Source organism: Talpa occidentalis, unplaced genomic scaffold, assembly GCF_014898055.3.
Source record: "Talpa occidentalis isolate TD23 unplaced genomic scaffold, MPIMG_talOcc4v2.1 talOcc4.2, whole genome shotgun sequence".
Lineage (NCBI taxonomy): Eukaryota > Metazoa > Chordata > Mammalia > Eulipotyphla > Talpidae > Talpa > Talpa occidentalis.
This window is the reverse complement of record NW_023602073.1, coordinates 137,252,275-137,267,094: the sequence shown is the minus strand read 5'-3', so window position 1 is coordinate 137,267,094 and position 14,820 is coordinate 137,252,275. Positions and strand designations below refer to the sequence as shown.

Here is a 14,820-nt window from a genome sequence, read left to right as displayed (position 1 = left end):
ATATGTGATTTCCTATAAATTAAACAACTGCACATTAGATTACAAAACTCATTTCTTTATCAAATATCATGGATTCCCAATTAGTACCCTTGATCTTTTGCAAGTAGAACCACACATGAACTTATTTTCCAGAGTATACATTTTAGCAAAATGTATAGCAAAAGCTACAGTCAGCTAATGAACCCTCGCTTTCTAGAAAAGGAAGCAAAGAAACAAGAGGGTTACTTGACTTGCCCAAGGACACAAAGCTAGAAAAGGCTACAGGAGACCCCAAATTCTCCCCTTTCCCAATTTTAGCTCCTCTCCCTATAACCTCTACCCTTATTATTCTCCCCCACCAATCTCAGAACACTGATTCTACACCAACTAAAAGACACAGAGGAGGGTAAATTAAGTATGCAGACTCATAACTCACATTTACACCAGACTGAGTCCCATGCTACCATGTTGATGGAGAATTGAAGAATCTATGACTATAACCAACATAAATTCAACTCATAGTTAAATTATTGAAAAAATCAGCATGTCAAGAGAAATTATGGAAGGTTTGTCTTTGCCCTTGGGTGTCTTCAAGCAAATACTTGAAGGAGCGCTCTCCTGGTGGGATGCCCACACCCAGGGTACCCAAGACATTTAACTAGGGTGTATTTTGAGTGAGGGGGTGAGAGGGAGGGAGGGGGAAGAAATAATTGAACTATACTAATAATCTATGATAGTGGTGCACTTGCACAATTTTCTAAACAAGTGTTATAAACTGGACACGTACATAGTGTGTGTGTGTGTGTGTGTGTGTGTGTGTGTGTACCCCAAGCATTTACAGAAAATAAACTGACATTTTTTGAAAAGCAGATGGAAAAATACTGTTTTTTTTTAAAGCAGTTTCCTGGGTATGAAGGAGGAAAATATAATCAAAAAGGATGAGGCTTCAAAATCATCTACAACAATGTATTTTAACTGTTCTGCTGAGGTATCACAGTTTTATTTAGATTCCCTGACCCTGTAAAACAGCAGAACAACTCTGCTTTTATCTGTTTTAATCAGCTTCAACATAAAATTTCATTTGAAAGATTCTGCTGCCTATAAGAAATTTTAAAAACCACTTTCTAGCAAAAAAAAAAAGGGGGTTAGTGTTTTCAAATAAATATTTGATAGGTTAAACTTTAATTATTATTCAATGCCACCATCTAAGAAAACATGAAAAAAAAATGGCAAGGGTCTCACCTTTTCCCATATGCTCCAAAAGGATCTGTCCAGTTTGGCTGAATTCTTCCAGTCTAGGGGTTCTTTCTTTCTGTTCTTTCTCCAATCCCTGGAAATAAAGTCCCAATATGCAAACAAATACTGCAAACTTTCTTCTCAATACAATACTGATGCTATTTTAGTTATAATGTCCAAAGATCCTCCCACATTCTCTTTAGGTGTTACAAGGTTTACTTAACCCAGGCTACACTTCAGAACTCCAGAGATGATAAATTTTAAAAGATACATTCAACCAAACAATATAATACTTCAATTTCTTTTATAAGAAAAATATTATACACTATAATTATGAGTTTCTAGTAAGAGGAAATAATTAAAATTAGTGTCTTAAATCCAGGATATCAATTCACATCCATAGCTTCATTATGTGCCATACCATAAAAAATACTGCTTTTGAGTCAAAAGAGCTAAGTGTGTTATGACATTCAAAAATAATTAATCAGGAAAAGAGAGAGGCACATTTTGAGACTTGATGTCATTTGCTGGTTGTTTACATTACTTCAAGGGTATGACAAAAATTTCAATCACAAGATAATTCATACAGAATTTTTAAACATGATAATATGCTATCAATGCCCAAACTAGAGTATTTTGTCCTTTTGTTTGAGAAGTGACTCTCATGTTAATTTTAATATTCATGTCTCCATGGTTTAATATTCTCAATGTCCCGCCATTGCAGGGCCAGGAAAAATCAAGTTTTCCAGGACTCGTAAAAAAGGGCTGAGCAAAACCATGGAAACAACATGTATGTGGGTGTGTGCATGCGTGCACACACACTACTTTTCAATTAGTACTCAAAGTAGCAGAATCAAAACTTCTAAGTAACCCAGATTATTTTGCCCAGACTACTCAGAGAAAAAAATCCTACTTCTTACATCTATAATACACTGGCAATTAAATTCAGCTATCCTATTGTGATCCTCAAGTTTAATGCAATAAAACCACCATTTTTAGCATCAGTGATTAAAAAATATTAACAGTCTATAACAAACAGCAATTTATTTCTATTAAACTGTATATCAATGCAAAAAGTCACCATCAAGCTGAGAAAAATGATCACCTGCCCTAAATAAGTTGATTTTTGCCACTTTTTACAGTCATGGTAGACAGGACTAGGGATTCCCACCCAGATATTTATTACTTGTAATAAGATATCCCTTCACTAGAACAAAATTAAACCAATCTTTCCCTTATTTTTGAGAAAAATTAATTTAAAGCAATGAGTAATTTTTTTTTCATTTTACATTTTTTCCAACACCTTGTTATCTATTACTACTTGTCTGAAGCAAGAAAATAAATGAACTTCTACAATTTCTGGACATAAAATTATTCCTAGATCATAGGGTAGAATTTAACTTATTCTATTTTTTGTGTGACTTGTTCCATAAAGATCATTGTAACTTCCAAGTTCTCTGCTACTTTAGAGCTTTTGAGAATTGGTCTTTCAGCATTTAACAAGTTTCAGTTCCTATTTCTATCTCTCCCCACTCCTTGAGCAGAGGACTCCAAGAGGGCTTCCTAGGTTAACCGCCTCCCACGTTCTCCCTGCCCACAGTCACCTTTCCCTCCTTCCAAGAACTTTACTGAGTGCTTAAATTGCAGGGTTCAGTGGAAAATTATCCCCACTTTTAAGCACTCCTAGCAGGCATGTAAACAATGACATAAATAAGGGCTTCCACAGAGGTAAAGCAAAGCAATATGGAAGTCAAAGGATGAATCCCTTAACTCTTCTAATGAGGCTAAAGGAGACCCCTGGAGTAGAGGGTATGCCAGCCACACAGCTCAGAGGCTTAATAAAGGGTCATTCTGAGCACATGGGGAATGCAGGGAAGTGAGGAAACAGCAGGAGGAGAGGGAGGGCTGGGGCTCATGGAGGTGATAAGAGGTGGGAAGTGGGTCACTGGAAGGCCTTGGGCACTGTGAAACATTTTGTCCCCATAGGAATGGGAAATCATTAATTAATTGCAAGCCCAGGAGACACTTGATCAGATACATATTTTGTGTGTGTGTGTGTGTGTGTGTGTGTGTGTGTATAAATGAAGAACCCTAGGGCTATGAGAATTTAAGAAGAGAAAGATTAACTGTGGCAAATACTGAGACCAAAAATGCAGCCTCTGGATTTGGAAGCCAACAGTCAACAGAGACCTCCATGTAAGAACACATGTCATAGAATGATGAGACAGAAATCTATCTTAACTTCCTCTACAAATATTCAAAGTTGACCAGGCTGACCTCAAACTCTCTACTGCCTTAGCCTTCTGCTACTCTTCCCTGCACATCTAGCATGAAACCGAACAGAATATTTTTTTTAAGATTTATTTATTTATACAAGCACCGGGTACAGTCAGAAGCATGGGAGGGTGAGAGAATTCACCAGAGCCAGAGCAGGGAACAGAACAGGCAGACTGACAAAGAAATATACTGCAGAGGGGAGCAGCGGGTGGCAGGAGAGGTCTGCGCGCCATGTGGGACCCTCACCAGGCAGCTGGGGATCGAACCAGTGCTGCAGAGGCTGCCGGCAGCTTTGCAACACAGCACTCAACTGCTGCACCACCAGGGAGTCCCCGAACAGAGTATTTGCCCCAAGCATCAGCATCACAACACACTTGTTCACCTCCCTGCCTCTGCTCAAGGGTCCCCTGTCTCTGCTCAGGGGTCACCTCTGGACTCCCCCTCTGTAGAGAAAACACTGCAATCCTGGCCTCCCTTCAATGGCTACGGTAGTACCACTTTCTAACTTACATCACTGATATTAACACAGCTCTGTTTCATAAATGTTTTCCAAACTCTTTACAAACTCCACTGCTGATGCAGACTTGCTCAAAGTGTCCAAATTGTTCATGAAAGGATGTGCAGAGACTATGAAACCAGTCACATAAATCACTTCAATCTTCTGTCTCAATTTTTTGTAACACACATAAGGGTACAAAGTAGTGGGGCTAAAATCCCATACATCTTCATAGCATTTCTTTAACAACTGTCTCTTCTCTGAAGAGAATACAGGGAAGACATTTTTAGATATAAAATAGTTGTCTATATTGAGAAAGCAAAACATCTTCAGCATACACAAATTCATAAACTAGTCTGTATCTGTAAGTACCAATTAAGCTAAAAAATAGAAATAATAACTGGATCACCTTAAGAAATAGCCCTTCCTGCAGTTCTCAACGGTTAATGAAGGAGAGGGAAGAAAACCTACTCCATGTAGAGATTTGACACAGCCACCAAATCAATTCAAAATTTACTACAATCTTCTAAAAACTACCTACAGCTACATTTATTTTACAGGAAGTCCTTGGATCCCATCATATATTTCTGCCAACAGCAAACATATCCTGATGAAATACTTTTTTCACTTGCTATGTTTGTTTTATGTCTTACCTTCAACTTCTTTTTCATTTCTGCAGTCTCTTGCATCTTCTTATACTCTTTTATCTCGATGGCCTGAATGGTACTCTTTGATTTCAAAATCCAGCTCAACAGCTCTGCACTTACAGCATCAAACCTGATTTAAGATTTAGATGTTACCATTTGTCATTCATTTTCTTCTATTGTTTCTCTCAGCTCAAGACAAAGAGTACCAAACACGCATCAGGCACATGTTTTCAAACACTCCCCACAAAACCTGGCAACCCAAAAATAATAGTAACCGCATAAAACATGATCATACATTTACAACTGAAAGTGTGAAAAGGAATCATATTGTAACATTAATAAATGAAGAGAATAATTAAATGTAAATTTTTTTAACTTTGAAAGAAATCACTTGTACTTTTATAAATTCTTGTGGATGATTAAAAACAGGCTTGGTTAGATAATAATAGAAAGGAACAAATACAGATATTCCTAACATTAATGTCTTCTTTATTTCAGTGTGTAGTTATTGAGTCTACCATAGGCCAGGCACTAGATAGGGCTCCTGGTACAAAGGTAAACCAGACACAATCCCAGGGTCTTGGAGCTTCCAGTCTAGGAAAGGCAATGGAAGTAGCTGGCAGTAACAAAAAGATTTGCTGGATGCTAATTCCAGGTATTTGCAGGCATGACACCCAATCCAATCAAGGAAGATTGGCTTCCTAAAGTGGAAAAGCAGTGACTATCCAGTTTTCCTTGCAAAGGGAGAACACAGAAAGGAGGGCCCAGACTTCACACCCTGCATGCACTTAGGTGTGGTTGGGAAGCAAACACTCCAGGAAGAGGTGATAGACAATGTGGCTGAGAACCACAGGACCAGCCACTGCAAGGCCCTGCAGGCTCAGTTAAGGGGTTTGGGCTTAATAAAAGGGCAACTGAGAACCAGCGACAGTTTTAAACACAGAAGTGACTTGATTATATTTATCCTTTAATATTCACAGAAGAGAAAGAACAAAAAGAGGCAAATTGAGGGAAAAGGCTAAGGTAATAACTGGAGCCAGAGCTAGGACTGTGACAGAGGAAAGGAATAAAGGTGAACAAGTTTGAGAGGTTCGAGAAGGTTGGCCAACAGCAGTGAGTAGAAGAAGAGGAGAAACAGCCACTGATCACCATCCGTATACCAGGGCCTTTTCTAAGAGTTTTATGTGTATTCACAACTCAAGGAGTTCTCACAAATGACCTATCAAATAGATATGATTGCTACCCTTTTCTTGATATAGGAATTGAGTCCTTGGAGGTTTCAAGTAACTGCCCCAGTTCACAAAACTAATAATAAAATATTGGATGTGGGATTCCAACAAAAGCAGATTATCCTCTTAATGCACCCCCTACCCACAGGAAATCTCAAAGCAAGTTGGATATTTTCAGGATCTTTTAGGTAAGCATAGGGTGTTGCTAATTCTTTTGGAAATTGTAATTTTAAATGTTTCCTGTGAATTCAGAATATTTCATTGAGCTACCTTTTCCTTGAACTTGTATGGGATTTTGGGACATTCAGGGTAAATAATGTGAAGCTGAGTTGCCCCTAAAGCAGTGGTAAACTCCTCCTTCATCTTAGTAGCATATTTCTATTTAATCTTTCAGAGAGCGGTGTGCCATCCAAAGACCACACATTTCCATGACCTGGGGGCCTTAGTTCATCTCTGTCCTCAATAAGCATGACAGTGATACAAAAATGATAGCATGAATGATCTCAGGTCATATTAACAGAGTTCAGATTAGGGCCAATGAGTCTCCCTTTATACCTGGAAACCAGCAAAACCTACCACCAAGAAGAGAAAGGGGCAAACAGACCATCTTTTCCAAAGCGTGTATTATAAACTGTGCTAAGCAGTTTTTTAAGACTTAAGTCTACTCAGACAGCCCATTTGTGGACAAGCTAGTTGCAGCTTCTAGAACAGACTGAAGATTTTAAAGGAGACCATGTCACACTAAAACGATTAAGGATAGTCTGGACTTTAAGTCAGTGGGAAAGAGAATATGAAACACATCATCAAATCTTGAAGGGGTACCACAATGAAGAAGTGCAGTGGAGCTCTACATTGCCCCAGAAAGCAGAACTATCCCCCCATCGGGGGACAAACAGGAGGGCAGACCATGTCTGGGCATAAAAATGACCTCTCTGACACTGTCTTCTATTGTAATGAAATGAATTGTAGGGACTAAAGCCTTTATCTGTCCAGAAATTAAGTGAAGTGATTTCTGCTACAATGAAATCATGGACTAGAAAACTACGGCACTCACAGTGGGCTGCCTGCCAGGCTGACTCCCTCCCAGCCACGTCTGCTTTGATGTCTCCCAGGACACATGTACACACACCCAAAAAGGCTGGACACACACAGAGCATGAGCAAGTGACTGCATCCTGGCAGTGCGAGCAAGGGGACACTTCGCTAACATCTTCCAGGAAAGGGGTTTCTCCCTAATTCAAAAGAAGGCAAATCAGGAAAAACTGCCCTTCTTCCTAGAAAGCAGGCTCTACAAGGTTGTTCCACCTGAGCTGCAGCAGCACTTGGGATGAAGCCTACGGGTGAAAGCCCACATGCTGAGGAAGACAGAGACTGAGCCCGCGAGGCTGACCCACACCACCCCATTCACCTGTGGTCCTGCTGCGCTCATGTAACTCGAGGCATCAATGCCCCCACTGCTGAAGCCACTGCAGAAACGTGCTCTGCTTCTTACTGCCAAATGCCTGTATCCAATACAGTCATAGTTAAACTAAGATTTTTAGAGTTACACGCTCTAGTCTTTTACAAACTTCCTTGCTTCCAAAAGCACAAAGTCAGCCCTGGAGAGATACTGCCAGCAATGCCTGGCAGAATGTAAACATTCAGGAAATGAAAGAGCTGAGATCACAGTAACAGGAGAAGCTTCGTCTTGGAAGTCCCACAGGAGGTGTCTGAAAGTGCAGGGAGAGGGAGGAGGCCGAAACACAGCCCTATCATCAAAGAATAATCTCCTGGTGAAAGGGGAGGTCTGCTTTGTCTAACAAAAGCTAAACCAAGGACATCATATCACTTCTATTCAGGCCCAAAATAACTGCCCATTTGCCCAGGCTCTGGGATTCTACTGTGAAAGGCACAGAATGCTGCTACTCAAGGGCTGTTTGAAGATGGACTGCTCTGATGATGTGAGGTACAGTCCCCAGACACAGGCCAGCTAGCACACCATCTAACGTTAGTAAAAGCTCAATGTATGTCAGCTGTGATTATTCCTCTTACAAAGATCCAGTTTTTTTTAATCAATCAAGAAAAGACATCCTATCCCAAAATGGGTCTTTAAGTCAAACACAAAGAATCTGTTAATGAATATGATTAAAAGAACAAAGGAAGAAAGAAATCATGAAAAAAAGAGTGGGGGAAGAAGAAAAATAAAAAAGGAGACAAAAGGCATTCTTTCCTGAATTAATTTTTTAATGACATGAAGAAGGAGAGTCGTAAAGAGTGAGATTATCTAAAGCAAAATTGCTGGAGTCATGACAGAGAGAAAAAAGAACAAATAATAAGGAATCCTGGAGAATCACATCCTTCCAGAAGAAGTGATGGGAAATGGAGAGAGAGGGATTTCATCACATAGTTTTCCAAATTGAGCACAAGATAAATAAAATCAGCCAAGGCAATTTAAATGCTTAGCCAGAGTGAAATAGAATATTCAGATGATTCAGGGGCAGTGAGTGGTTTAGCAGTGGAATTTCTATAACTACAATGCCTACATTTGCATATAACTAGAGATTAGTACAAGATAAATACAGATCACAAAATACAGTATGTGCAATACTGGGTTTGGAAAATTTCTCTATCAGTTCTCACTTTTTCTTAGCTTCTATATCCACAGGAATCTGTCTCTTCTTTGGGGGAGGAGGCGGGGGCAGTTCTTGCTTCGTTCTTTTTGTAGTTACTTGTTCCCTTATTCGAACAGTCTCCAAAAGATCCTTCTGAGGAATTTGGGACATCCCCAGCTTTGCAACAGCCTGAGTCACCTGAAATAAAAATCAGCTTAGTTTTAATGTTTTATCACAATTTTGAGATGTAACTCACATGTCATACAATTCCCACTTTGAAAACACCATTCAGTGGTTACCTGTATATTCAGAGTTGTGCAACTATCCTCACTTTCTATTTCAGAAGAGTTGTATCACCCCAAAAAGAAAGCAAGTGCTTATTAGTAGTGACCTAGCACTACCACTAACTTACTTTTTAACCCTACAGATAGGCCTGTTCTGGACATTTCATATAAATAGAACCACAGTGCATGTGATCTTGTAACTGGCTCCTTTTACCCAGAACAATGTTTTCAAAGTTCATCCATGTTGTAGCATAAAACAGTATTCCATTATTTTATTGCCAAGTAGCACTCCATTGTGTGATCCAACCACATTTTGTGTTTCTATCCATCTACTGATGGAAACTTGGGTTCTTCCACTTTTTGATGGTTATGATTAATAGTGATATGAACATTCGTGTACACACTGAAGTTTTATTTTTGATCAATTCACTAAAATATTTTATAATAAACAAAAATATTTAAGATTTAAAGACCGTGTAATGGATTCATGCTGGTTATCAGTTACTCAGGATTAAATTATTGGCTACAAATAAGTTTTTAAAGGTCAATTAAAATTTACTTTAGAAAAGTAAAGATTCATACTTGTCAGTTTTATTGTAAACCAAGTATAACACACTAACTTTTTAGTTTACATACTACTCTTTTATTCCATAAATCTAAAACTAACCTGAACATGTAATTTCTACTTCATAGCACAATAAATTGTCCAAAGCAAAAGGTACCTGGTTGGAAGAATCTTCTAGTCTCTGAACCAAAGAATCCCACCTCTGAGTCAGTTCCTCTGAGTCATTGTTGATCTTCGTAGATGCCTTGGGATTATCAAGTAATTGACTGATGTCCTGGCCAATCTCACTCAGCTGATCCAATGCTTGCCGCTTCATTTCCATGTCTTCCTTCAAAATCTAGCATTTCAGATTATCTATTAGATAACTCCCTCTCATAGGACTTACATTCCTTTTCCCCAGTCAGGAAATGTAAATATGTATATTTTATAGTAAAATTTACACACTATGCAGTTCCCTAATGCTAAAACCTAAGACTCCTGGTTCTAGATCATTACCTAGCAACATTTTAGTCTTGGATACTAGGTCATATTCTGCACTCACTGAATTGCATTAACCATTGATAGAAAACACGAAGGTATCATGGCCTTATAAGGCAAGCTGACAAAGATGGTACTTACAGCCAGTCGCCGAATACTGACGCTGAGTTCCTTTTGGTCTTTGAAGTTGGTCGTCTGCACTTTATTTAAAGCCTCTTCTTTTTCAGTTAACCAAGCTTTCAACAAGCACTACAAGCAATAAGAAAGGTTAGAAATATATTTGGGGGATCATTTGTATTTAATTCAATAAAGTTTCCAAATCTCTAACTTTCATGTAACTAAAGGCTTCACCCTTCCCTAGCATAGGAACTTCAAACACCTAAATCTGAAGCATACCTGATCCAGAAGACATTTTTCTTTAAAAGTCTTCTCAGATTTTCAACTTGACATAAGCCCCTAGGTGACTCAACCTAATTTTCAGGGAGGCAGGTGAATCTAAAAGGTTAAATCTAACTCGCCTAATCTACAAAGGAATCAAATTATAACCCTCCAGAGGATGAAGGAAGCTCAGAAATTGTTCTGCTGGGTGCCCTCATTTTGGAAAGTTAACAGGAGGCCTACATCAAGCACCCACACCCCAAAGTCAGTTGTTTACCCAAGGCACAGGCAGGAAGACCACACTAGTGCTGCAGACTCAAGAGCAAGGACGTAAGGATGGTGGGAAGCCAGCACAAAGATAGTGAAAGCCCACTGGCCAACAATGCAGTTGTTTTAAGCAGAAGATATTTAGCAACGTAGCAAGAAAACCTTGAAAGAGGGGCAGAAAACTACCATGGCACATTGGGTTAATTCTTCCCCAAAATCTTCTCTATAGAGTTAGGAGGGAAAAAAATCTTGGTTTTATTTTTATAGTGAGATCAGTTCTTTTTCTAGTTGTTTTATTTATCAGTTTATTTAACAACTACTCCTTGTGTCTCTATTTCACACACACGCACAAAAGGTAAAGAATATCAAGACTATATGGATCCTGTGTTCAGTATAATAAGGGTAATAAGACATGCACAAAAATGCGACAAGACAGAAAGTGCAGACACCACAAATATAAATATATCCTATTTAAATGTATCATACATAAATATATATAAATGTGTAGCATACGTAAAACTTAGTATATAAAATTATTTTTAATGTGATGGCAATTCCAAAGAAGAGATTATTTCCAATTTCAGGGTATCGGGGGAGGGGATGGGCACTTATAAATGACTTCATGGCCCTTGATGGATGATGAGACTTAAAAATGATGAGATTACTGTACAAAAATGAATAAACATTTAAGAATATAAAAAAATAAAACTGATGAGATGAGATGGGTAAAAGGCATTCCATAGCAGATTCATTAAAAAAAGGGTGGGGGGAGACTAGAAAACAAATGAAATAGTTATCCTTTCAAAAACCACCAACCAAAACAAAAAGCTATGAGGCACCTACAGTGTACCATGCATGCAGAACAGAGGGGCGGCCGAGAGCCAGCATTCTTTCTATGGTGTTGACTGTCTAAGAACAGACTATAAACTGAGAACAGGGTCTGAGCTCATGGAAGGACAGAGGGAAATTAAGGTCACAATGAAACTTGGTAGAAGCTGCAGACGTTTAGAATTAATTCTCACAGCAGACCATCTCTAAATTATCTTCAAACCTGTGCAATAATCCCTTGAAAGACTTTGCATTCATATACAGTATATTGGATCCCCTGCTATGCAACCTGCAACAGCAAATTATCTACATCATAAGGACTAGTGCTGTGTTTAAGTCCAGATTACAACAAGGGTTCTCCTTCTATATTTATGGCTTCCAAAGAAACCCACTCAAAAATCATTTTAAAACATAAAATAATAAATGTCCAAAATACTAGCTACTTTTTAAAAAAATAAATATTTTTATGACCAAATTAAAATTATATCCAAGTTTTGGATTATTTTATTAACAGGAGAGTAACACGGTAGTTTTCTCTAGCTATCAATGTCTCCTATTATAGAAGTAAAATGTTAACTACTCTATGTGACTCTTTGGCATGGAAACAAGGTCCAAGTCAATGCAAATATTTGTAAAGTGAAGTGCAAATATTTCAAAAATCAAAATCAGCTCCGTTATGTGATTTTTAACAGAAGAACTCTGACCAAAGATGGGGCTGAAGGGGGAGTTACAAACAATTTATGTTGAGATAAATTTTGCAGCCTACTTTTTTAAGATTTTTTTTTCTACTACGATATTAGTAAGCCACAAACATGATACACTGTGTTTATCCACTGCAAAAATTATAGCTGCTTTTTTGTGGATGGAAGTGAAATGCATGTAGAGAATCAAAATGAACACAGGAATAACACTATCTGATGATTTTAAAAACCACAACTGTTTGGGGTTTGGAAGAAAATTTTGCATTATTTATATTCTGTTGATGATTGCTTTCCTGGAAAGATGGACCCGCTACTGTGACTGAAAAATTAAGGTGTCAGCTTTGTGCCAAAGGTTCACTTTCTTTTTTTTTTTTTTAAAAGATTTTTATTTATTTACTTATACAAGCACTGGGCACAGTCAGAAGCACGGGAGGGTGAGAGAATTCACCAGAGCCAGAGCGGGGAGCAGAGCAGGCAGAAGGACCGAAGTACACTGCTGAGGGGAGCAGCGGGCGGCAGGAGAGGTCTGCGCGCCATGTGGGACCCTCACCGATGGCCGGGGATCAAACCTGTGCTGCAGAGGCTGCGGGCAGCCTCGCAGCCCAGCGTTCAACCACTGCGCCACCAGGGGAGGCCCCAAAGGTTCACTTTCTGAGGCCATCATGGGGAAAAAAATGTACTATTAGCTGTGTGTTATATCAGTGGTGTTGCTAAATAACATCAATAATTTCCGATTTAATGTTAAAAAATTTTTTGTGTTTTAAAGTTCAGAAAGTATTTGAGTGAATTTATTTATCATTATTTACTGAACACAAACTGGATGGTAGGCACTGTGTGGATAAAAGTGTAACACAAAAGCAATAATGTCAAATTAGTCAAGAAAACAGAGCATCTAACTACTAACATTCTAAATAATGAACACAGATCAAACTGCTATTACAATGGAGTCATATAATTTGATGTCTATGAAGAAGCTGATCAATTATAAAATGGATAAATATCTGATTTTAAAAAACAATAAAAATGTTCATAGTTTCTTTTCAAAGAAAAGTAAACAAGACAGGGGTCTCCCCGGTGGCACAGCGGGTTGAGCGCAGCGCTGTGAAGCTGTCTGCAGTCTCTGCAGTGCCAGTTCGATTCCCAGCAGGTCAGGGAGATACCCACATGGTGCAGCAGATCTCTCCTGTTGCACCCGCTGCTCCCCTCAGCAATGCTTTCTGTCTGTCTGCCTGTTCTGCTCCCCACTCTGTCTCTGGTGAATCCTCTCACCCTCCCATGCCTCTGGCCTGTACCCCAGTGTTGTATAAATAAAAAATAAATCTTAGGAAAAAAAAGTAAACAAGACAACTTCTCTAAAGTGATAATAAACATGAGTTACTTGACACCATCCATTTTACTCCTGATGAATAACAGTTGCACACCTGTTCTTCCAATAATTCCTGCCACAACATATTGATTTCTTGCAATCTATTCCAGCGCTCCTCAGTCCAACGGCACACTGCTGTCCAGCGTTCACCAAGCTTCTAAAAAAGGAAGAAACCATCCTTTGTCAGCTAAGCCCTCAGAGAAAGTTATCACCATCCTTAAAGAAATTCATGGCATCATTGCTCTTTATTACAAAGCAGCCAGTTAAAAAAATACTTTTATAAAAGTTGCTTTTAAATACTATAAACAAGTCCTTTAATTGTACAAATGAGGAAAACTAATTTCCATAGAATTTAATCAATGAGTTCATATTCTATAATTAGAAAGTGATATAAATAGAACTCTTATCTTTTATCTTTTAACTCCAAATTCCTACTCTTTCCAATTCATTGTGATTTTTTATTATGAGAACCTGACAATTTTACATACATCCTCAAAAAATACCAAGCAAATTCTTTTTTGAGGTTAAAATGTTTCAGGCTATTAGAAAAAAAATGCAGTATATCAATTATTTCTTACCCACCCATTACACACCACCTATCACATGTTATATCAACATTATGAAACAATTTTAACCTTATGAATCTATATTTTGAATGAATTCCTACAAAATAACAAATGGTTAACTGATGTGTTCTGTTTACATTGCATGATCCATAGAAAATTCCATAAAAATTAGCAACAGATTCTTACAACTATTAGCAAGACTAAATAAACTTAACTAATTTTCCCAAAAACTAATTCTTCATGAGACTTTGCAAATAATTTTATGACCATTCTATAAATAATGGGTAACATATGTTAAATTTTATTTCTACATTGCTTGCAGATAAATAAGAATTATTTCATTCATACTATACTATCTTGATAGCTAATAATATAATAAGTTTTAGAATGCAAAGGGTAGAGAAGGTAGAGCCAGAAGACAGGGCTCCTGTCTCATTGTCTATTTTAATCCCAGTGGCATCATTTAACCTCTCTGAATTTCAGTTTCCTCACAGGAAAGACATGAATGTTAACCTCTTTGGTTACTATAGTAACTAAATGCTACAGCAAGTTCCCAAAATCACTGGCCAGCTACACTGATTTACAACACTTGGGTTTAGGGGCTACCTTACCTGTATGTTTACATCTCTTCTACACACTTAAAAAGAAAATGCACATTAAGACATCACATCCACCACTTCTGATCAACTTCAACATTACAAAAGAAAGAGCATGTCATATGATGAAACTCTAGTGTGAAAACAACTAAAAATCACAAACTGGCAATATCATATCAGGTATTAAAGTATTGTTCAAATGAAATACCAATAAATCTCTTTAGACATATTTATAAACATACACTATAGCCTTTGTGCAAAAAGAAGCAATGTGGAGGATTCCCAAAACTGTTGATAAATTCACACACTGATCTACCAAAGAAAAAGGCATATTAAAT

At 38.0% G+C, this 14,820-nt stretch overlaps 1 protein-coding gene across 1 annotated transcript in view; it reads right to left on the bottom strand.

The window, feature by feature from the left end:
- UTRN (utrophin) overlaps nucleotides 1–14,820 on the bottom strand; it is a 473,527-nt gene that overhangs the window by 321,560 nt on the left and 137,147 nt on the right. The window contains exons 14-19 of the mRNA XM_054698162.1: nucleotides 13,376–13,477; nucleotides 9,922–10,029; nucleotides 9,461–9,640; nucleotides 8,483–8,652; nucleotides 4,642–4,765; nucleotides 1,222–1,309 (exon numbers count right to left, since the gene is read on the bottom strand). Coding sequence (XP_054554137.1) covers nucleotides 1,222–1,309; nucleotides 4,642–4,765; nucleotides 8,483–8,652; nucleotides 9,461–9,640; nucleotides 9,922–10,029; nucleotides 13,376–13,477 — 772 coding nt within the window. The remainder of the gene's footprint in view (nucleotides 1–1,221; nucleotides 1,310–4,641; nucleotides 4,766–8,482; nucleotides 8,653–9,460; nucleotides 9,641–9,921; nucleotides 10,030–13,375; nucleotides 13,478–14,820) is intronic.